The 25,116-nt window shown below is 36.2% G+C and overlaps 1 protein-coding gene across 2 annotated transcripts in view; it reads left to right on the top strand.

The window, feature by feature from the left end:
- The window catches only part of TLL1 (tolloid like 1), a 168,762-nt gene that overhangs the window by 74,828 nt on the left and 68,818 nt on the right, over positions 1-25,116 (top strand). For both annotated transcript variants that reach the window (XR_004968452.1, XM_036315138.1), the window contains exons 2-8: positions 416-526; positions 3,886-3,966; positions 5,694-5,846; positions 6,371-6,488; positions 12,351-12,529; positions 15,915-16,020; positions 23,428-23,552. Coding sequence is in view for 1 of the 2 variants with exons in the window: in XM_036315138.1 (XP_036171031.1) it covers positions 416-526; positions 3,886-3,966; positions 5,694-5,846; positions 6,371-6,488; positions 12,351-12,529; positions 15,915-16,020; positions 23,428-23,552 (873 nt within the window). In the remaining variant the exon portion in view is untranslated. The remainder of the gene's footprint in view (positions 1-415; positions 527-3,885; positions 3,967-5,693; positions 5,847-6,370; positions 6,489-12,350; positions 12,530-15,914; positions 16,021-23,427; positions 23,553-25,116) is intronic.

The following is a 25,116-nucleotide window of genomic DNA, read 5'->3' as shown; positions in this document are numbered from 1 at the left end:
CTAAAATTCATAAGTATTACAGTCTGAATCCAGTAAAGGACAGTGATTTGAAAAGCATGGATTTTGTCACTTCCTAAATTTTTCATGTGTTGCCTTACTTTTGGTTTTGTAGAAGAAAAATCTAAAGCAAAATTTTAAAAAGAAAAATTTGTAAACTTATATCAAAAAACAAGTATCCTAGAACTTTCAAGGCATTTGTCCATATTTTACTAACTCATGATTAATTTATTATTTCTCTTAAGTTTGTGGTTTCCTAAAGTTATTATATGTTGATTTCTGATAGTACTTAGTGATTGGTTAATTTTGGACTCAAATCAATAAGGAGGCTTATGCTGATCTTTTAATGAGCCTTGTTTGCATTGATTTTGCTTTTAAATATTTTACACTTTAATTGAACTTTTCTTTTTTTTCTTAGCTGTGTTTTGGGGTGATATTGCCTTAGATGATGAAGACTTAAATATCTTTCAAATTGATAGAACAATTGACCTTACCCAGAACCCCTTTGGAAAACTTGGACATACCACAGGTACGGTTGTATCGGTTTCAATTTATATATACTCTTTAAATGCTATAATGTCTCTCTGAACAACTTTGATTTCCTGGACACAAATGAGCCTATTTAGAAATTAAAGATTTGCTCACAGTTTTTATTTCATTAGTTAATTTATTTAACCAACAGGTTGTGGTGTTTAAGTGCTTTGGAGATATTAACTCTTTGAATCCTCCTAAGAACCCCAAGAGGGGAGATACTAAAGTAATCGTGATTTACAAATGTGGAGACTGAGGTGTAGAAGGTTATATAGTTTGCCTATTGTCACACAGCCAAGAAGTGTCTGAGTCAGGACCAAAATTCAGTTCCGAGGAAGGCCAAATCTCACTCTTGAGCATTATATTCAGTTGCCTCCCATTTCCAGTTGCAAATATTGAGTTGCAAAATGTAAAGTATTCATAGAGTAATTATACACAGACTTAGTTAGAAAAATTCATCTATCTTTTAATATAATGTTTATGAAAACCCAGAAGACAATTTTAATTATAGTTGTTTGACATGCTTGAATTGTGCCTATATGAGACTTGTAATATTTAAAAGGTTGTTTGAGTTCTCATTTTAAAATATTTTTATTAAAATTTGAAAATTGTTCATATTATCTTGATATGATTTTTATTCTGTATTATATTTTGGAGACCATTTGCAACTTTAAAAATTCTTTTTGTAGCTATAACTAAAAAATTCACTCAGTGTAGTGCTTTTTGATCTCATTGAATCTCCCCTCAAACCCAGTACTATTTTTATTTTCTTCTGTTCTATGGAAAATAAAATATATACTTTATTTGTGGTATCCAGCAGACAAAAACTTGGCTTAAGACTTTTTACTGTGAATTAATATCTCTGTCCAATTTGATTTTTTTTGCACTTTTTGATTATGCCAAATTTGGAAAAGTTGATAGGATAGTGTAAGAGGCACCACTACAATGGTATTCCCACTTAAAGATTCAATAATGGTTACATTTATCATATTTGATCTGTGTGTATGTGCATGTATACATGCATAAGCATGCATAAAACATTTTGAAATTAATTGCAAACTACATAGCATTTTTATATTAAGTAGATTAGCATTCACTTCTTAAAAATAAAGGTATTATCGTATATAATCAAAATACCACTATCGCATATATGAAATTTATATCATAACACAACTTACAGATTTATTTAAAATGATAATGCATAGTACTTTAAGAATTGTATGCCCGAACCTTTCTTATGTGTAGGTTCAGAAACATATCCCAAACATAGGAGGAACACTACATTGCAGTGTGCTCACAGACAGTACGTTCCTGCAGGACACTTGTATTGACAACTCTCCAGTTGCTATCTCACACTTAACCGGGCCACAGAGACAATGGATTTGGACAAGAGAGCAGTGAAACAACTCAGCAAATCCTTGATTTATCATGTTACATTTCATTCCTTACATAAACTTTTGTTAGCTTCCACTTTGGTCAGGTCATTTCTTTAACCCATTGTCTCTCTTCATATTGGGAGCATTCATTTTCTGTGATTTAAAAAATGGTAATACTATTTAATTTTGTCATTTCATTTATAGTTAAGCTCTGAAATAGTAATAGTTGGGAAAAATTATCATTATTTTAGGTAAATAGCATAAAACAGGTTATACTCTCAATCATAAAAACAACATAGTCTAAATGAATATGTGAAAGGTACGTGTTTGAAAGTAGTTTGCATTATTCCGTTACATTTCAATGTAAAAGTATTCTGTTTTATTTTTTACTTTATCTTTTTCCTTTCTTTTTAGTTTTTGTTGAATTGATTCTATTTCTTATTTCCTAATTTCAAAATATATGGTCGTTCCCATAAATATTTATTTAGTTTGAATATTTTCATTTTGTCTTTGGAATATGTGAGAAATAACCACCTATTTCATTCATTTTCTTTTTTTTTCTATTCCAGTGAACTATCTAGATAGAATTTTATTTCCATGCCTATAAAAATTATTCAAAAATCCTAAATATAAAAACATTATTCTCTTTGATAGCCTTGAAACATTTTATTTGTCAAGTCTAAAATCACTCTAATCCTAATTACTTTAATACTAAGACATTTATTTCTCACAATCTGTTTCAGTCCTATAGAATATGAAACATAATTGTTACATAATGGTCACTTTAAACATATAGATGCCATCCTTTAAAAATGTTTCTTGTAACTGTTTAGGAATGAACATGTTTAAGTATTATCTCATCTCTCTAAAATGTTCAATGAAAAAAATTTCAAACATTTTTCTCAAGGGGCACAGCAAAAATGTGACCATGTAATGCAGATAATTAAACAGAATCTTAGACTGTGAACAAGCACTCTGACATGTTTACCTTATAAGGACCTAATTGATTTTTGAGAAGGTGCTTACATGGTAATAATTTTTATTATTTTGTTAATAGCTTCAATCTAGCTCATTAAGTTACAGTGTTAATTTCAAAGGGAGAAAAACAGATAGTGAGAGGCAAGAGTCCAAAGTCCAGATTGCTGTTTTTATGAACTTCTGGTCCTCTTTCACTGTTTTAGCCCAAAGAGACTCATGAGTTCGTGGTATGAGTTCGTTTGCACTTGTTCTGATATCATTTGTGATCATATTGGTTGTTTGCTCAATGATACCTCTTTGTAATTTGTCTATTAAAAATTCAAGAAGGGAAACTAGGTGGTAAAGTTGAGAGAGCATTTTTATTAAAACCCTAGAATAAGAGGACTTGATTTTCCTAAAATAATCTGTTTTCTGACTTCTGACAGGAATCTACCTATTCTAATCTTTGTTGTTAAAATTGCAAGAAAACATATTTCCTTTTTTTGACCCTTGCTTCTGCCTTTTAAGTTATAAAATTACTTACATCTATTTTTGTAAATTTGATCATAACTTGGGAACAAAATTCACTCTCTCCGTTTTCTCTACTGTTTTTATTTCCATTTGCTGATTTGGCGTCTGCAAATGTTCAGTTTGCATTGGGGAAATAGCTAGGATGCAGGCAACAGGGCAGAACAACTTGCTGTCATCCCATGTGATGTCATTGCCACAGCGAAGAAAAATGTTTCAAATTACCAGTAGGTGACTCAGTTTCCGTGATGTCCAAATAAAGTCATGGAGAGTGCTCTCTGGACCTCCCCTCACAGCCTTAGTTTTAGTTACCAAAATCTGCTAATGTGTAATGTTCTCCTCGCCTAAGATTTATGGGTATTCATGCCTTTAACTTTCTAAGACCACATTAAAAAAGGATGTCACAAGAGACATTAGTGTAGCCTATTACTATTGTTTATTTACAAGAGCTTCAAAATACAGTGTTTGATTTAACAATTTTATTTTTATTTTTAAGGTGGATATGGAGACCATGGTATGTCAAAGAAACGAGGGGCCCTCTACCAACTTATAGACAGGATAAGAAGAATTGGCTCTGGTATATCAATGTTTAAAGTTGCAGACGCTTGACTTGATGTACAGTAAATATTATACTCGTAGCAGTTCAGTTTGCCATTATGATACAAAGTATGTGAAGGATATATGCTAAGAAAGAGTCCCTTATTTTTATTGTTAGTTGATATTTGATGTAAGTCCTTTAGAACTTAATGGGGGACAATTGCAATGTTTTGTTAACTTATTTTCAGCTTCTCCTTATTTAAAAACGCATTAGGTATTTATATTATTGTTAATATGTATTTCTAGTAAATGGAGTATCACACCACGGTGTTTTATTAACCATGGAACTACATCAGTTTTAATCAAATGAAAAATATCCTGGCTGCTTGAAATAAAATTCACTTAAATCGACAAACGTTTATTAGATTTAAAGAGTAGCTGAATTTTTTTTTTGACCCTTCCAAAAACACATTTAGAAAAACTGCCCCCTGGATTCATAATTAGTTAATATTTATAGTATTGAATTTATGAGCCCCTATTTGTAGATTTGAGTTGGGTTGTTTTTTTTTTTTTTAAAGAATGTTCAAATTTCATATTCTAACCCAGCCGTGGGCAAACTACGGCCCGCGGGCCAGATCCAGCCCATTTGAAATGAATAAAACTAAAAAAAAAGAAAAGACTGTACCCTTTTATGTAATGATGTTTACTTTGAATTTATATTAGTTCACACAAACACTCCATCCATGCTTTTGTTCCGGCCCTCTGGTCCAGTTTAAGAGCCCATTGTGGCCCTCGAGTCAAAAAGTTTGCCCACCCCTGGTCTAACCCCTTAAATTGATGGTTTAATTTTTCCAAGCAAAGATGATTTGCTCCAGGGCATTAAAGAGACATGCTGTACACCTGAAACTAAAACAAAATAATATTGAATGTAAACTATAATTGGAAAATAAAATTAAAAAAAATACATTAGGGACATGGCATAGGGCATATAGTCAATATTTATTGTGTCTGAAGTGTCTACTGGCCATAGGATATTTGTGTTGGCAGTGATAGATGAATAAGAAAAAATAATTCTGCAAATTTAGTAGCAAACATTTATGAAAGGCCACCAAGACACATTAACGACTACAGATTTGAAAGATGCTCCAGGATCCACTGCATTTTATGTTGACCTATTCACTGTGCATCGATGTTGCTGTGTACCTGGGTATGAGTCCACGGGAAATTGGGATGGAGCTAGCCATTGTCCCAGGAGGCGGAGCCCTTATCTGTCTTAACGTTATTTCCTTCACTTTCTCTCTAATGTAATATTCATAATTTTAATCTGTCCTATAGAATATCAATGCTAAAAAATGATTAAGGATTTAGCAGGAATAGTTTTGAATATCATAGAACTCTTTGAACAATGTCTTTTATATTGGTGGTGAATTTCCTAGTGGTCTACTAAAGTAGAATACTTACATAAAAGAATTTTTCTGAGGCCTGCAAAGTTTGCCTGACTTCTACCCACTGTAGGCTATTGTATAAAAATTCATTAGAATCTGCTCATAGAGCAATTAGAAATAGACTCAATGTGATACACTTAAAATCTTTTAGTACTTTCTTCAAGTACGTAGTATACATGAAGCTTGTCTTTAGTGCATGACTTCACACGTACTAGTACTTACGCAAATATGTAAATAAGACATTTTAACTTTTGTCCTCTAAGGGGTAAATGACTCCCTGCCCGAGGACTTGTTTCACAGCATCTTTTAAATGTCACTGCAGGCTTGGAGCAAAACAGCACAGTTAAGGGGAAAGTGCCTCTAAAATTCTCAGGGCAGAATGAGAAAAATCGAGTTCCGAGGGCTGCTACGTCAAGAACAGACAGAATATGGCCCGGAGGCGTTATTCCTTACGTTATAGGAGGCAACTTCACTGGTAAGATACTCCCCCACACGCCTATTGTGGTAAAGAAGTAATAGTTATCATACAGCTAAAGGGGACATTTTTATAGAATATTAATCTATAAAATGTAGTATTAAACCAAACTTGAGAAATGCTCCCCTCCCTCAGTTGTTCGTTTAGAATGTTTTGTAATTGAAAAATTTTTTGAGCCTTGAGTTGTAAGAGTCTCAGGCACTGTCCTGGCTTTTAAACCAAGTTTCAAATGTGTCCATTAAATCTGGAAGCTGGTTTCTCTTCAACTGACAGGAAACAGGTATGTCCCGTTCCCAGGGCCCTGTCCACACATACTTGTAGAGATAGTAAGCTTGAACCTTCTGATTATAAGGTGAGTGTCCATCCTTAACAATGGCTCACTTGTGGCGCCCCAGGCTGGTGCCCTTTGGTGGATGATAGTGGTGGTGTCTGAACTGCTTGGCCAGACTCGGGACAGGGGAGTCCGCATGCGGCAGCCCTCTCTGGGGCAGACACTGTTTGTTAATGTCATGGCATTTTTCCAGGCAGCCAGCGAGCCATGTTCAAGCAGGCCATGAGGCACTGGGAGAAGCACACATGCGTGACTTTCATTGAAAGAAGTGATGAAGAGAGTTACATTGTATTCACATACAGGCCTTGTGGGTGAGTAGGACCAAGGATGACTTCAGTCAACTGGAAGGGGGAAAAATCCACAGGCAGGATTCATTTCCTAATATATTCTAAGTAAATATATTCTTTGATCACTGACCTTCGTGCATGAATCTCAAGTGCATTCCTCCGTGACCCCAGCTGCTCTTCCTTGTGTTCTGGCGTGGCAGTGCCTGTGTCCCACGCACCTGAGCTAGGAACGTCAGCAGCAGCATCTAGTGATTCTATTGTGCTTCCTCCACAAGCCATTAAGTTTCCCCTGGTGTTCACTCTGTCTTTTGGTTTCCGCTTCTGTGCTCCGTCAGTGCCCTGGTCCATTCATGCCTTGGCCATCTCACACCTGATCCATCCCAGCTGCTCTCCTGCGTTGCCTCACCAAGTCACTGCCACTAGAGTTATCTTCACAAAATGCCGGTCACAGCAAGAGACCACACTTTTATGAGATTCTTTTCTAGACTTGCTTCTTACAGGATGATGATAAAAACTCTCTCCAAAACAACTCACCTGTAATTTGTGGAAACGCTGTATGAAATTTTGATAGCCATTTCTGTAGCAGTGTGCTGATGAACATTGCTACTATTCATCCGATGGAAAGGAATGGAGAAGAACAGGCTCCTCTAAACTTACTTTAAAAAAATAAATAAATAAACTTACTTTAAGAAAGGAGCACCCATTTCACCCTTTTAAAAGTGACAATCACACACCAGTGTCTCGGAGCACATTTTGGGAAGTGCTAGTCTGAGAAGAAACTCCACATTCCTTGGTATAACATTTAAGGAATGCTGTGAACTTACCACAGCTTCCCTCGGAAGCCTCTTCGGTCACCACGTCTCTCCACAAATCCCATCATCTAGCCAAGTTGCAGTATAGCCGTTCTTGCAGCAATGCGGTACACTGTAAAAGGCTTCTGATTGAGGAAGTTTTCAAACTCTTCTTCCCTGTATTCATTGGAACTTACATTAACATATGTAAATTCAGCTCGAATTTTGGTTTGCTTGCTTGCTAAGAATACTTGGCAGGGGGCAGGATGTGCTGTCTGCACTGCATCACATCAGGAGGCACAGGCGCCTGGACCTGCCAGGCATGGAACAGACTGGAACCTAAGAGGGAAGGCAGGGAAGGTTGGGTGGGTGGGAAAAGATAAACCAGTGAACTTGTATGCATATGTGCATAACTCATGGACACAGACAATAGTGTGGTGAAGGCCAGGCTTCGGGGACAGGGGCAGCCTAGAAGAGGTCAATGGAGGGGGGGTGGGGGGGGGCACATGTACCTGGTATAATACTTTCAACAATAAAGATTTTTTCTTAAATGCATCAATAGATTCAAATGGTGACAGCCACATCCTGCCACCATAAAAGTTCCCATCATTGCAAAATAGTGATTTTCCTATAGTGATTTTCCTAATGGTGTTCTTTTCTTATCCTTCCTACATTGATTAGCTCAAATTCTTCTATAAAGAGGAAGTTTCTCTAATCACTTATATCTATTTGGATGCCCTCTGGTGTACTTTATACAGGGAAATAAAAATAAATGCTTCATTTGTTTGGAGGAAATAGTTCTTGACCTAATGATGTTTTTTGTTGTTGTTATTGTATGTTTGTTTGTTTGTTTTGCGGGGGGAGTATATTTCATGAAATATGGCGGGGGAGGATTGTCATTTGGCTTTGTGCTATCATATTTTCCTAGATCATTTAACTTAAAACTGATGGATTTTATTTCGGCCCTGAGTGACATTAAGAAAAATGATACATTATTTATTTTCTATATATTTTTTGATAGCACCATAGTTTTTTAGTTATGACTTATTCAAGTGATGTTTTCTTTTAAGTTACTCTAATTTTAACTTGATGAGGTTTGGTTACTTTTGAAATGCTTCCTAGTTTTTATATCTATTTAATATTTAAAAGGTCTAAATCTGGACTGTCCTTCCTTCTGGTTATTTAATAAAAAAGGATGTAACTCAGCTTACATATTTCTAAACACATAATGTGTTCAGTCAGATCTTTCTTCTTTCCCACCCTTCAATTTTGTAAAGCAAATACATCCAAAGCATGGATCACTTGTTATTTTATTGCTTAATTTCTGTTTGTAACAAATTCATACTCATTTTCTTTCATTCATTTGGCTCTTTTCAAAGTTTTACATTTCACTTGTTTGATCCTGCTAAACTACTTTCCCCCATTCATTATCATTTCTTCATATTTTTGCTCGTGGTATGTTAGTTGCTTGGAATGCCTTTGCTTTCATTTTCCAACAGTGGGTATCCTTCACATATTTCATTCTCAGTCATTTCTGAGCTGCCCACAGAGGGGCTTTGTTTTATCCACTGCTCTCATAGTTACATTTCTGCTGTCCGTTCCCCTGTCGGCCATCATCAGTGATGAGGGCAGCTAGCTGATCTCCATGTCCCTCGACACCCAGCACTGCTTTACAACTAGGGACCTAGAAAATACTGACCACTTACATGTTAGCTAAAGTACATTGTGTGTAACTCAAAATAAAAGAATGTAAGAATTTAAAGGGGTATTGAAGGAAAGTACTGTACAGCCTCAGAACTGATAACTGAAAGTTTGTACCATTTCACCCCCTTTGCCCATTTCTCTCACCCCCAGCCCCTTCCTCTGGTAACTACCAATCTGTTCTCTGTATCTGTTGAGCTCTACTATGTTGAGCTGTATTCTAGGGGCCACAGATACAGCAGTGAACAAAGCTGTTAAATGGTGGGCCCACAGAGAGCTTACTCACATTCTAGGGTGAGGAAGCAGAAACACAGAAATAAGTGAAATATAAAGTGTATTAATAAACACTACCTTCTAGGACAAAAAGTAAAGCGATGTATGTAGGACAGAAGGGCATTTGTGCAAAGACCTGAAAGCCATGAGGAAGTGAGACATATGCATGTAGGGGAGAGCAGAGTTCCTGCCAGAGGGAGTAGGCCGCCACAAGGCTGTGAGCGAGAGCGCGTCTACAGGCTCACGGCACAGCAGGGCCGTATGGCTGAGCGGAGTGAGTGACAGGACAGTAGAAAGAGAGGAGATGGTAAGACATTTGTGTGGGAAGATCATGTAGGATCTTAGAGTTTTTGTAAGTACTTTAGACTTTCCTCTAAGTAAAAGAAAGAGCCTGTATTAGTCAGCTGAGGCAATTTATAAATTTATAATAAATATGTCAGGGGTCATATTACCACATTTTTCTACTTTCACAGGACCATTGTAAAAGTCAATGTGAAATGTATTTTTGCTTCCCATATGGACCCCATCTTATTTATTGGAGAGGTCTATGGGCTAAAGTACACTACAAAAGGTGTTTGACATTAAATAAATGGACCCTTCTTCTTGATTATCTCCCAGATTTTGGTTTGCAAAGTAATTTCTTCTGTGATTGTGACCAGCAAAAATGACTCAGTGTGGTTAATTTAGTTACTACCTAATTATCAGGTATTTCATTTTTTGTCACTATTGCTATATGGCAGCAAATATTTAAATCTCTCCAAAATCTATACATTTTGTGGGGTTTTTACATCTAATATTTTATTATTGGGTATGTACTAAATAACTCTATGTATGGATTACAACATACTATTGAAACAAAACTACCAGGGAGCAGAAACACAATTCCCTGCTTGTTTCTCTGCCAGTTTTCTCTTTCTATTATTGATTTATTAAGTTTAATTAACTGTTATAATAGATTCATAAATAATAAGTCAAATTAATTCATGTAACTGGCAAGGTGTAGGTTAAAATATTTAGGCATTTAAATACCCACAGAAACCATGAGAATGACAAATGTTTGTATTTATGAACAATCAAAATGACTATCAAATGTACTTACTCTGGAAATTGAAATTAGTGAAATTCTTTTTAATCATTTGGGCAATTAATTTTTGACAATTTTCTCTTCCAGTTTAATAAATTAGAACAAGTGTTTGGTGTCTGATCCATCATGATTGCCAACTATTCAATGCCAATTATTTATTGCCCTCTATTGCTGTCTAGAAGGGTGGTCCTATAGATAAGCTATTTTAATATAAATCCTAATGATCAAAGCTTTAAATATTATTTATGTAAATAATAAAGTTTTATATAATTGTAGTTGCTATATTATTATACCATTTAAAACTTATTTTAAAGTGGATATTCCTGTGTTCCCACCCTTACACGTGTGTACACTCATGCACTCTCATGCACATGCATGTGTGCACACACAGACACACACACAAATGAATAAATGGAACTTCTATATTTAAGGTAGGGAAACATCATTGAAGTCTATAAATACCAATAAGTTGAAGAAAACTTGCAGGAAGATGCCCTGGATAGCTCAGGAGATTCTTTCAGAAGGTGAAATAGAATGTCACACTTACGTAACTGCTGACCATTTGACACAATCTCATAAGTCTCATAATTCTACCAGCTGTCAGTTTTTTCTCCCCAAGTGAACCATTAACCTTAGATAACTCACCTTCGAAACTAATTTTCCTCAATTGACTTCTTTTAAAAATTTCTTCTTAAAAAAGTTATTTTATAAGTAGGAAAAATGCTTCTTTTTTTTTTATTAACCAACATCTTTCATAAATAAATTTAATTCTGTTTTTCCTAAAGAGGAAAAATAAACTTTGTTTTTATATTTAATACTGAAATATTAGATTATTGTCAGATACCAGTATTAACAAATTAATATAATAATGGATAGTGAGGATAAAAAATTATATTAGAAATAAATGTCAGTTAAGTCTTGCATTTAACTATATGTACAGTAACACATTAATCAACATTTGTATTTTATTTTCTAATTCATCTTCTAAAAATGATTTAAGACATATGTCTAATATATGAGTTAGTATAAGAGAACTTCAAGTGATTTGTTTAGAGACTTTTGTTGTATAAAAATTAACTATGGTACTAGAAATTAGCCATAATCCTATCTAATAAAGAGGAAATATGCTAATTGACCCTCATGCTGTTGCAAAGATGGCGACGCCCACAGCCAATAAGGAGGGAATATGCTAATTGTTTGCCATGCCCTCAAAGATGGCAGCACCCACCACCAATAAGGAAGGAATATGCTAATTGACTGCCCCACCCTCAAAGATGGTGGTATCCACAACCAATAAGGAGGGAATATACTAATTGGCTGCCACGCCCTCAAAGATGGTGATGCCCACAGCCACAAGATGGCCAGCAGGGGAGGCCAGTTGGGTGAGACTGGGCCAGCAGGGGAGCAGTTAGGGGGTGATAAGGCTGGCAGGCAGAAGCAGTTAGGGCAGCGGTTCTCAACCTGTGGGTCACGACCCCTTTGGCAGTCGAATGACCCTTTCACAGGGGTCGCCTAAGACCATCCTGCATAACAGATATTTACATTACGATTAATAACAGTAGCAACATTACAGTTATGAAGTAGCAACAAAAATAATTTTATGGTTGGGTAACAACATGAGGAACTGTATTTCAAGGGCCAGAAGGTTGAGAACCACTGAGTTAGGGGCAATCAGGCAGGCAGGCAGGCGAGCAGTTGGGAGCCAGCAGTCCCAGATTGTGAGAGGGATGTCTGACTGCCGGTTTAGGCCTGATCTCAGGATCAGGCCTAAACTGGCAGTTGGACATCCCTTGATGGGTCCCAGATTGGAGAGGGTGCAGGCTGGGCTGACCCTGCCCCCCGCCCCCCCCCCCCCTACACACACACACACGTGCACGAATTTCATGCACGGGCCTCTAATTATTAATAAAAGGTTATTCTGCCTCTGACTGTGTTGGACTTTATAGTTCATCACAATTCTTAACAAAAGTTGACCATATTTTAATTCATCCAGCATTGCCCTTTCCACCACCATCTCCTCTTTCTTCTTTATTCCAGATGCTGCTCTTATGTAGGTCGGCGGGGTAACGGACCTCAGGCAATCTCCATTGGCAAGAACTGTGATAAATTTGGAATTGTTGTTCATGAACTGGGCCATGTGATAGGCTTTTGGCATGAACACACGCGACCAGATCGAGATAACCATGTAACCATCATAAGAGAAAACATCCAGCCAGGTGAGAATTGGGGTTCAGGGTGACTGAGTTTCCTTCGGCTGTGTTTGTACTTTTTATCATTTAACTTCTTAACAAATGTAAACTGTGTTTTTGTTTTGTTTTTTTATATGATAGAATTAATATTAATATTTCGCCTAAGTAAAAAATACCCATGCTGATGTTCTATTTTCTTCAGAATAAATGATCTTATGTTTTTTTTAGGCTTGCTTCCCCCCCCCCCCCCTTAGCTCTTTTATTTCTAAATTTCTTTTATTTAGCTCTTTTATTTCTAAATTTCTGTGTTTTCCAAAACTGGGTGTAGGTTATTAAACCATAAATATTATTAAAGATTTTAAAGCATTTTATATACTTAGCTCTATATTTATGTTGTATGGATTTAGGAAGAGTCCGGAGTTTACTGTCAAATGTGCTGCTACCATAGGAATCTATATTATATCAGGGACAACTTCTGGAGAAATTCCAGTGAAATGAGTCATCCCAGGATAGTCTAGTTTCCTTGAGATTTTTCTTAAACCTGGCTGCCCGAAAGACAAATATTTAAGAATGTTTTCAGCAGTTGAAATATAATACATAATTTAAATTTAATTTTCTCCGACAGTTGATGTGTGTACAGCTTTTTGTTTGTTTTAATTCCCCTAACTTCATAAACATCCGTACATTTCAATTATCAAAAGAAAAATCTTAATGCTTGGAATTGTCTTATGAGATAGTATGTATTTCAAGTGTAAACAAAGTAAAAAATGTGTCTTTTTAAACTTATTCATGGCCAGTTTGAATTACAACGATGGAATTCTTTGAATTCCCCGTAATTACCAGCATTGATCTATTTATTTACTCCTTACATATTTGGTGACAGTTATTTCTTGAGGCACTAGTAGATGTTGGAAATGCTGATGAAAAACACACAGCTTAGTGTATCGTATACAAATGATTGCAAGCGAGTGAGAAAGGTAACAATTGTCGTGTTGAGAATACCATGGAGTCCAAGCAAGGTGTGACAAAATGTACTTTGGAGACTCAAGGGGATGTCACAAAGAAACCAAAACTTGTAAGTGAAGTAGAAGTGTTCTAAGTGGACAGAAGAAGGATGGAGTTTCTAAGCTGAAGAAACATCATGATCAAAGATGCAAATACAGAAAATGGAATCATTTTACTTGCCTGTTGTGGCTGCATGGGAAGTTACAAGTGGGAAATTGGTTGGTAATTACCCAGGAAGGTTCGATCGCAGGGATCGTCTACTAGTATCTAAAGCTAGGGAACTTAGATTTATACTTTGAGTCCTAGAGAATAATTGAAAGTTTGAAAGCCGATTGGGTTCAGATTTAAAAAAGAAAAAAATAATTCTCTCATTTTGGAGATCATTAACTGAGATTGGGAAAATAGATGTGGGGAAGATGAACCTGAAGTCAGGGAAACTCATTAGACAAATAAGTAGTTTATGATATAGCTAAGGCCTCAGTTAAGTAGCTCAGGTCAAGAGAAATAAAAGGGAATAATCTTTCAAAATATTTTAAGAGGAGCATCATCATGTGAGGAGACCTCTTCAAGGTTTTATTTTTAGGGGACAGAATGAATAGTGGCACCATCAAATGAAATAAGAAATATGGACAAGGCAACACTTTTGAGAGGGAGAAAAATAAATGATGATTTTATTGAGCATATCCTGGAATTTGAGAAGCCTTTGGGTGATCCAAGTTGAGATTTTTAGTAGACAAAGGGAAGATGAGTCTAAACTTTCAGATATATATCTATGATAGAAATTTGATAGGGAATCTGACTGTTTGGAAACGCTGAAGGGAAAAGAAAATGATTGAGGATAGAAAATGGGGACATCAATATTTAAAGCAACATTTTGTGTATATATGAAACCTATCTGATCCTGTTAACCAATGCCATCCCAATAAATGAAAATAAATAAGTAAGTAAAGAAACAAATACATAAGTAAGTAAATGAAGTAACATTTTGTAGAAAATTTCCCACAAAACTAAGAAGGTTTGGTCTAAGAGGCAAAAAATTAATGAATTGTGAAGCCTCAGAGAATAGATCATTTGAAGATTGATGAAATAATCTATAGTGTTGAATATCAAAGACAAGTAAAGAAATGTATACTCCCAAAAAAGAAGACTAATGCCTAAACTAGCTATCAAGGTTCATATTATACTTTATATCTTTAGGTGAGAAATAAAAAGGAAATAATATTTCTGAAAATTATTTCAATTACCAATTAAATGAGAAGTTATCTGTTAACCTTAGTTATTAAATTTCCTCTATTATGCAGACAAAACTTATAAAGGAAATAACTTTCAAGAATGATGTTTACTCTTAAAATAAGACTCTGTTTCAATGTAAATATGTACCTGAAACAAGCAAGAAATGTATAAATAGTATGTAATGTATAATACTTAACACAGTGTTAAGCAAATATGACTATGGTATTCGTACTTTTGTTGACTCTATATTCAGGCCAATAGAAAACATAATTTATTAAGTGAGATTTCCTGAGTATTTGGAACTATTAGTAGTGCAATTCTAGTATGTAAGAATTCATATTGGAGATTAATCTTCAAAAAATTTATGACTTGCTTTGGCTCAGAAACTTAAGTGTTATTCAAGGGCAATGTCTAATAAGTGCAGACTTTAGCTTGGCATTTATATGCAAAATTAGTGACTATGATAAGAGGCAAATTGATATAAGGATTGATTGCTTTAATCCATTTTAGAATATGCATTCAAGACGGCTTATTCTTTTGAAGCATATTCTTCCTAATCAAAAATGCTCTCCAGTTGGAACTTGGAATAGATTAATCAAAGAGATTCTTATTCTAATTTTGAAAAAAAAAATTTGTTTTACCTGTAGTAACAAAATCACATAGCTAAAGTCCGTCATGTTGTAGGCACTTATAAATATTGTTTTTATATTTTTTTCAGTGTCTCATAGAAAGAATATAAAGCAAATAGGAAGATAATTTTTCTGTCTTGGCAACTTTAGTTATAAGAGAAAGGTGGGAAAGTCATTAAGTAAGATGTAACTTTTTATAATCACTTCTGCAGTACTGAAAAAAAAACACATTTAAAATTGTAAAGAAACAAATATGAGAATGCAGAAGAGTATACATAGAAAACAGACCCAAAGTATCCTTTTGATAATCCACTCTTTTTCCAAAATTAACTTATTAATGGAATTCAGTATTACACTTTCAATGTGATATTAAGTAAGACAGCAACACTGGATGGATACTTTTACACAATGTGGGTGTTAGCATGTAATTACAGTATGCATGAAGATTAGCCACTTTGTAAAGAGAAGGTGCAGGCACAGGAGTAGCTCTTCTCTTCTCTGCCTGGTAGAAAGCTTCTGAAATGTTATTTGTGCCTGCCTCTTAGGTCAAGAGTACAACTTTCTGAAGATGGAGCCTGGAGAAGTGAACTCCCTGGGAGAAAGATATGATTTTGACAGTATCATGCACTATGCCAGGAACACCTTCTCAAGGTTGGAGTCTCAGGTTATACCTTTTGACTTTTAATTCCTTTCCTCTGTGTGGCTTCTCACAAACCTATGTCTAACATTAGAACTAGAAGCATTTTCATACATTCCTGCCATAAAATACAAAAATACTTGATTGGTATTTATAGCCAACACCAGACATTTGGAATTTTTTAAACATATTTTTACATTTGCTATCAGCAAACAGATGATTTTACTACTTTCTTTGTGATTTGGATGCCTTTTCCTGCTTTTTCTTGCCTAATTGCTCTGGCTAGGACTTCCAATACCGTGTTGAATAGAGGTGATGTGAGCAATTAGGCTTGCCTTATTCCTCATCTTGAATGCAAAGCTTTCAGTTTTCAACCATTAAATATGATGATCCTATAGGCTTTCATCTATGGTCTTTATGATGTTGAGGTACTTTCCTTCTGTCCCTAGTTTGCTGAGTGTGTATTTTTTTTTTTTTTTATCATGAAAGCGTATTGACTTCTGTAAAATGCTTTTTCTGCATCAATTAGATGAACATATGGTATTTGTTATTCATTCTATTCATGTAAGTAATTGAAGTTTTATAGTTTCTTCTATTTTTGACCCACAGAGTCTATAAAACTTTTAGTTGTTTTCATGAATATAGCCCATCAGCAGATTTAGGTACTTACTTGTGGGAAGGATGGGGCTAAAGATAAGGGGCTTTTATATAAGCATGAATAGTTTGTAACATAGATTTTTGCTTAACTGGGGCTGCCCATTTTCCATTAGTAAAGAATTGTAAAATTTTATGAAGCTTATTTAAAAGCATAGCTAATTTACTCTTCCATTATACGTAAAACAAACGAAGGTTAGTAAGTGAAGCCCTCAATGATCTGACTCTAGTCCAGGGGTGGGCAAACTTTTTGACTTGAGGGCCACAATGGGTTCTTAAACTGGACCGGAGGGCCGGAACAAAAGCATGGATGGAGTGTTTATGTGAACTAATATAAAATCACAGTAAACATCATTACATAAAAGGGTATGGTCTTTTTTTTTGTAGTTTTATTCATTTCAAACGGGCTGGATCCGGCCCGTGGGCCGTAGTTTGCCCACGGCTGCTCTAGTCTATTGATAGTGTCTTACTGAAGGTGTTTAGGAAGAGTCTTCATTGCTTAAGGGCCTGTGTCAAGAGGATAGTTATTAACTCCCTGACCACAAAGAAGGAACAAAAGAATGGTAACTGACCCCCAACCCAATGAAAGGGAGGTTACCTCAGTGGACAGAATGAGTCAAAGTTCATCACTGGATTGTCTAGGTTTGCATACATACAATTTAAGATGGCCTGGTACTTTTAAAGCTGACTCTCTTTTGAAAACTGGAAAAAAACAACAAAAACCTTTTCAGGCTACAAATCTGTTTTCAGAAATTGAAAATAGTGAATTATTAGTTCTGAATACTGTAGAAATTGTAACATTTCATTAATTTGGGCTTACCTAGTTAATAATCTGTTGATTCATGCAACATAGTTGAATAATGGCTTTTCTCAATGCTGTCTTGTGCCTCAACTTCCCCTTCAATTGCACTAGCCTCACTGGAGTTGCATCCTATTAAGTATGTTTAAGCTCTCACTTTTTTTTTTTAATAAATCTTTATTGTTCAGATTATTACAGTTGTTCCTCTTTTTCCCCCCATAACTTCCCTCCACCCAGTTCCCACCCCACCCTCTGCTCTTACCTGCCCCCACTGTCCTCATCCATAGGTGTACAATTTTTGTCCAGTCTCTTCCCCAACACCCCACATCCCTTTCCCCCCGAGAATTGTCAGTCCACTCCCTTTCAATGCCCCTGATTCTATTATATTCACCAGTTTACTCTGTTCATCAGATTTTTTATTCACTTGATTTTTAGATTCACTTGTTGATAGATATGTAATTGTTGTTCATAATTTTTATCTTTACCCTTCATCTTCTTCTTCTTCTTCTTATTCTTCTTCTTCTTCTTCTCCTTCTTCTTCTTCTTCTTCTTCTTCTTAAAGGATACCTTTCAGCATTTCATATAATACTGGTTTGGTGGTGATGAGCTCCTTTAGCTTTTTCTTATCAGTGAAGCTCTTTATCTGACCTTCAATTCTGAATGATAGCTTTGCTGGATAAAGTAATCTTGGTTGTAGGTTCTTGCTATTCATCACTTTGAATATTTCTTGCCACTCCCTTCCGGCCTGCATAGTTTCTGTTGAGAAATCAGCTGACAATTATATGGGTACTCCCTTGTAGGTAACTGACTTTTTTTCTCTTGCTGCTTTTAAGATTCTCTCTTTGTCTTTTGCCCTTGGCATTTTAATTATGATGTGTCTTGATGTGGTCCTCTTTGGATTCCTTTTGTTTGGGGTTCTCTGGGCTTCCTGGACTTGTAAGTCTATTTCTTTGACCAGGTGGGGGAAGTTTTCTGTCATTATTTCTTCAAATAGGTTTTCAATATCTTGCTCTCTCTCTTCTTCTGGCACCCCTATAATTCGGATGTTGGTACACTTGAAGTTGTTCCAGAGGCTCCTTACACTATCTTCATATTTTTGGATTCTTTCTTCTTTTTGCTTTTCTGGTTGGGTGTTTTTTGCTTCTTTGTATTTCAAATCTTTGACTTGATTCTTGGGATCCTCTTGTCTGCTGTTGGATTTCTGTATATTATTCTTTATTTCAGTCAGTGTATGCTTAATTTCTAGTTGGTCCTTTTTCATATCCTTGAGGGTCTCACTAAATTTATCAGCAGTTTCTAGAAATTTCTTGAAAACCTTATAACCGTGGTTTTGAACTCTATATCCAGTAGTTTGCTTTCCTCCATTTCTGTCATTTGTGACCTGTTTCTTTGTCTCCACATTTTGGCTGCTTCTCTGTATTGATAGAGTGGCTTTGTGTGCTAGGTGTCCTATAGGGCCCAGTGGCTCAGCCTCCCCAATTACCTGAGGTGGACACTCTTGGTGCACCCCTTTGTGGGCTGTGTGCACAGTCTTATTGCAGTTAAGCCTTGATTGTTGTTGGCATCACTGGGAGGAATTGACCTCCAGGCCAACTGGCTGTGAGAATCAGCTGTGTCTACAGTGGGAGAACTTCTGTGCTGAAGCAACCCTTATGGAGCAAGACTTGCTTCAGTGGGGCTTTGGTGCTCACTGAGGCTTCCCCCTGAGTGTGTCCCTTATGGATCTGAGGAGTTGTAATCTGGATGGTCCCACTCTGACCACTAGGTACACGGGCTCTTGGATCTCTAAGGAGGTGCTAATTTAGCCTCTTCCTGAGGCTACCCAGCAGGAGCTATGGAGAGATCTGCAGATTCCTCTTCCTTGTTTGGGGTTTGGAGGTGCTCAGATGAGGCCCAGCTGTGAAGCAATGCAAGCTGCTGTGGGGCCTTGAGCCTTCTTTTGGATGTTCTGGTTCTCTCTAACCCAGCTGCAGTTTGTTAGGTAATTTTAGATCTCAAAGGGCCAGCCCATTCATATGTAAAAGCCTCTGCTTGCAGCTTGGGTGGGGCGGGGTCTCAGGGAATCAAAAGAGTGGAGCAAACAGCTATGGCTGGTCCTCAGTCCTGCCTTAAGAGACCCCCGGGTCTCAGTGTCCCGCGGTAATCTCTGCAAGCACCTCTGAGAAAGCTACCCTCGAGTTCTGCCCGCTGCCAGACAGTCCAGTTTCTCCCCATCTGAGTCTGGGTCCCCAGAGACTTGCCTGGAACTGGAGTTCAGAGCAGTCGGGAGCTTGAGACTCCCTCCTGATTGAAAAAGACACCAACGTTCTCCATTGCCTACCCTTTCCGCGTGCGCGCCTCCGTACCTCTGCACTTTACTTCGGCACCTCCTCTGAGTCTCAGTTGTAGAATTTCCTTCTAGTTGTAGAATTTCCACTCAGCCAGCCTTCCTATGGTTCTGGGTGATGTCTGTTTTGTGTTTAGTTGTAGTTTTGAAGTGGTTGTGCAAGGCAGCAATTTCAGGTGTTTACCTATGGCGCCATCTTGGTTTCTCCTCTAAGCTCTCACTTTTAATGGTCAATAACCAACAATTACTAGTTTCACCTCCCTACCTTCATCTTAGATAATTTACATATGGAGCTCTGTAGATACTTAGCTTTGGTTTTGAGTTCCATTCTCTATTTGAGTTATCTAAGTTTTACCTAAAGATCATTACCTAAACCTAGACGCTAGGGTGCTCAGTCATAAATTACTCATACTTCCTGTTACTTTTCTGTTTTATTACTTTCAGACTCTTCTTTGTTTTTCTCTGTTGTACCTGTCACTATCCCAGTTTATCATTCTTTTATTTAATGTCTTTCTCCTCCCATGAGAATGTGAGCATTATAAGAGGAGGAATTTTTTGTGTCTTTTATTTACTGCTGTAAATCCAGACCTATAACAATTCTCAGTAAATATTTCCTAAAGGTAGGAAAAAGTAGAACTGAAATTTTTAAAACTTTTTTTAAAAAATATATTTTATTAATTTTTTACAGAGAGGAAGGGAGAGGGACAGAGAGTTAGAAACATCAATGAGATAGAAACATTGATCAGCTGCCTCCTGCACACTCCCCACTGGGTAAATGCCTGCAACCAAGTTACATGCCCACGACCAGAATCGAACCTGGGACCCTTGAGTCCGCAGGCCAACGCTCTATCCACTGAGCCAAATAGGGCAAATTTTTAAAACTTTTTAATCAAATTTATTGGGGTGACATTATCTCATAAAATTATGTAAGTTTCAGGAATACAATTCTATAACACGGCATCTGTATATTGTATTGTGTGTTCACCACCCCAAATCAACTTTCCTTCCATCACCTCTATACCCTCATCTACCTTCCCAATCCCCTTTCTCTCTGGTAATCACCAAACTATTAGGCGTGTCTAAGAGGTTTTTTTTTGTGTGTTTTTTTTTTTGCGTTGTTTTGATTTTTTGCTTAATCCCTTCACCTTTTTTACCCAGCCTTGGAACCCTATCTATAAGTCTGTTTCTATTTTGTTTATTAGTTTATTTTGTTCATTATGTTACCAGCGAGACGATGAGACCTTGGTTTTTGTCTTCTTGAAGGAAAGATTTCAATCAAGAGACAAATTACATCAAGCAAAGCAAGTAAAAATGTATTGGCTGCAGCAAAAACACACTTAGGACAGTGAAATAAGGAAGGGCATAGGAGAAGCAACAGGAGAGCCTAGCCTGGGCTCCTTAGCCTCACTGGGGAGTCAGAGAAAAGAGGGCCTTGGAGACAAGTTCAGAGGATTAGCCTGGGATGAGCTGCCGCTACCCATTGCTCCCCTGGTTGCAAGTCTCATGGGGTCCCTTGAAGAAGGGTGGGAAAGGGAATGGTGCAGCATGCTCCCTTGGGGGAGAGCACACACTGGGTCTTTTTTGTTGAGGGTATTCTGGGTCCTTTGTGTTGAGGGTATTTATCTCTCTTGCAGGCAGTAATTTTAGGGGAGGTCTCAGGGAAGGGTCTCAATACAATATTAATCAACTTCGCAGGTGTGCTCTTTCAGGGACATGGTCTCTGCTGATTGGTTGGCACCAGGATGGGGTAATTAGTCAATGCAGCTGGTCCTGAGGCAGTCACTGTGTCACTTATCTGGTTTTGCTGCTTTTCTGGGCCTGGAGCTAAAATACGACTGAGACCTAGATTTTATCTTTAGGGAGGAAAAGTCAGGGGATCGGCCCTAACTGGTTTGGCTCAGTGGATAGAGCGTCGGCCTGCGGACTGAAGGGTCCCAGGTTCGATTCCGGTCAAGGGCATGTGCCTTGGTTGCGGGCACATCCCCAGTAGGGAGTGTGCAGGAGGCAGTTGATCGATGTTTCTCTCTCATTGATGTTTCTAACTCTCTGTCCCTCTCCCTTCCTCTCTGTAAAAAATCAATAAAATATATTTAAAAAATTATTAAAAAAAAAAAAAAGTCAGGGGATCGAAAAGTAGTTCCAGATAACAAGGATTATTTCTTATTTAAAGATGGTGACAACACAGCCAGCATGGCTCAGTGGTTGAGCGTGGACCTGTGAACCAGGAGATCATGGTTTGATTCCCAATCAGGGCACATGCCTGAGTTGTGGGCTCGATCCCCAATGTGGGGCATGCAGGAGGCAGACTATCAAGGATTTTCTCTCATCATTGATGTTTCTATCGCTCTCTCCCTTTCCCTTCCTCTCTGAAATCAATAAAAACATGTTTTAAAAAAATGTTGACATTCTTGGAAAGTATGTAAACTGAAATAAATCACTATTGAAATGGCATCATAGGAAGCTTCCCGTTCCACTGAACTTTGAAAGCTTTCATAATTAATGATATCCAAACTAAAACTAAAATAAAATAAAATACCTTTATAGTTTATAGTTTCTCTTTTTAAAAAAAAAATCCTTAAATACACACTCTATTCTTCTCACCACTTAGAATAGTCCCTCAGTCCATTGAACTTTCTTTAGAGCTATAAAGTTGGTTTCTATTGCAAAATTAGGCTGTATTTTTAGTGCACTAGAGTCAGAATTTTTAGTTATGCATATTAAGAAAAATAGTCAGTTTCTATTACAACCTTGAGAACAAACAACTCTGTAGCCATGCCTTACCATTATTAAGGCATTACTTAGTTGATTATCATTAACATGAAACATTTTATACTACATGTATGTGTATGTATGTGTGTATATCATTGAACTATTTTGCTTTATACTCTTCTATCTAAAATTTGACACTCTTTGTTTTTCCTTGTTCTTTAACATGTACTGTAGTACTTGGAAGAATACTAAGATTAGAAGAATCTAAGATTTAATTAGAAGAATACTAATATTAAATTAGTAGTTTAACTAAGAAATGAACCTACACACATACATACACACACACACACACGAATATATGTGTGTATTTTATTTCTCTTTTACAATTTTAGTAACTTCAAAAATATTTATTGTAGGTTGTCTTTAAGAAATATAGCTTCACGAGGAAGACTTGTTTTACAACTTGGTAATCCAAGGGGTTCTTAGATCTGCTTGAGAGATCCAAACAAAAGCCATGTGTATGTAGTGGGGGGACTATATAGAATCTAGGTTTCGAAAATCATGTAATATACATTTCTAAGGAAAATGTAAATATCATCACTGACTCCATGTTAGGCATACGTACAGGGTGTTCCAAAAAATGTATACACAGTTTGAATAAGTTAATTCCAATGGGTTAAATCTGAAAAAGAAAGAAACATCAACTGAGCTATCAGCTATTAAAATGTGTATACTTTTTGGGGGAACACCCTGTATTTAGCACACATTTTATTTCTACTTTAATAAAAGTGTTTTGACACATGGGTTAAAGCACATCACTGATGTTTTTCCCTGTAGATTGACTTGAGTTTGAAAAAACCCCTAATACTTGTACGAAGTATATGTGTCTTAATTGGGTTGACTTATGTGTGGCTTGCTTCTGATTTTTTTCAGGGGGATGTTTCTGGACACTATTCTCCCTTCTCGTGATGATAATGGCATCCGTCCCGCAATCGGTCAGCGGACCCGTTTAAGCAAAGGAGATATTGCACAGGCAAGAAAGCTGTATAGATGTCCAGGTATTGCACCATACAAACACAGAAGCGTAATTGTGCCAGATGAATAAGCCACCATTTACTCAACTGTTTACATGTCTCTTTTCATGCTGGCAAGTGACTTATTCAGTTCAAAGTCAGTAATCAGAAAATGAAATAGGAGAGAACTCTGGAACACCCACTGATATAATTAAAAACAAATTGCTAGAAATCAAATTTCAAGCACAAGGATAGTATGTTTTATTTCTTTTAATTTAAGGAGTAAAAGAGTAAAAGACATGTTTGTCTGATAGTTATTAAATAGTTGCATGATTTCAAAGTCAAATTCTGGGTCTCCTTGGTAATATAAAAAGAATGTCCTTTAGTTCGACTTCAGATTTGAGTCCTGAATGATCTTTTCTTGCAAGTACCATCATTAATGGCATATAAATTAAATTTTTATTATTGGAATTGATAAATTAGTTGCAAAAAATTAGTTCTAACCATGTTGCTAATGAGCTACTGATTGTTTTTTTACTGGATAAAGTTGTGGAAAAGATTAATAGAAGGTCCTGATTGTTTTTTCTACTGAATAAAGTCATCAAAAAGATTAATGGAATTTCTTAATAAGAAAGCTCCAAGGGAACACTAGTGCTTTATTGGTTCAAGGAAAAAAAGAGTCAGCTTCCAATTTGGAAAGGCTGTGTATTCTATGCACCTACTGCACACTCAAAATCCTCTCCTAGTAAAATACCTTATTTCAAAGAAACATATTTAACTTTACTTAACATGGATTTTCCAAATTGTTTTGTCCATGTATTTATGTAAAACACACATGCATGTGTAGTATTTGTTTGTTAAAATCTAAATTTTCACAGGGAAGATGAATTTATAAACAGATGTCACCACTATGATAAAACACATGGGTGATCCTTGGCTAATTTCTGGCAGTATTGGATGAACTATGTTTTTTAAATTTCAAAATAGAAAATTATGGAAAAGATTATGTGATTAATATCAACTAAATAAATGGACAGTTCCCATATAAAACATTTTGATTATCTTTCTAAATATGTATGTATGTACATTTTACTTAAAGAGCACACTAGAGATGCATTTACACAATGAATTGTAGAAAAGTCAGTCAATGGGAATCAAAAGAATCACATGTATGACACTAATTTAATTTTCAACCTATGGCTCTTGAATATTTTAGTTATTAATAGGAAAATAATTAGTAAGCATAATTTTTACTTGAGACTTTAATCATGTAAATAGATAAATGGGCTATTTTCTTACTTGAAATATAGTAATATGTGCATTGCTTTGTTTAATATGGCAAAAACCACAGCATTTAGGTATCATTATTACTGAGGAATATATCTTGTGTTTCTAAAACAGTATAAAAAACAAGTCTCTGTTTTGCAGCTTATAAAATGCAAGGAATAAGGGAGAACTAAAAGATATGTTTATATATTTTTTAAAAAGATATGTTAACTTTTAATTCCCAAGGTCTTTTAGAATGACTTGGGCTTGATTTTTTTTTGTTTTCATTTTTTACTTTTTTACTTATTTCACTATAGTTGGTGTTCAATCTTGAATTGGTTAT

The sequence above is a fragment of the Myotis myotis genome, unplaced genomic scaffold (assembly GCF_014108235.1).
Source record: "Myotis myotis isolate mMyoMyo1 unplaced genomic scaffold, mMyoMyo1.p scaffold_m19_p_6, whole genome shotgun sequence".
NCBI classification, from domain to species: Eukaryota; Metazoa; Chordata; class Mammalia; order Chiroptera; family Vespertilionidae; genus Myotis; species Myotis myotis.
Note: the sequence above shows the minus strand (reverse complement) of the source record. Positions and strands in the feature narration are given on the sequence as shown.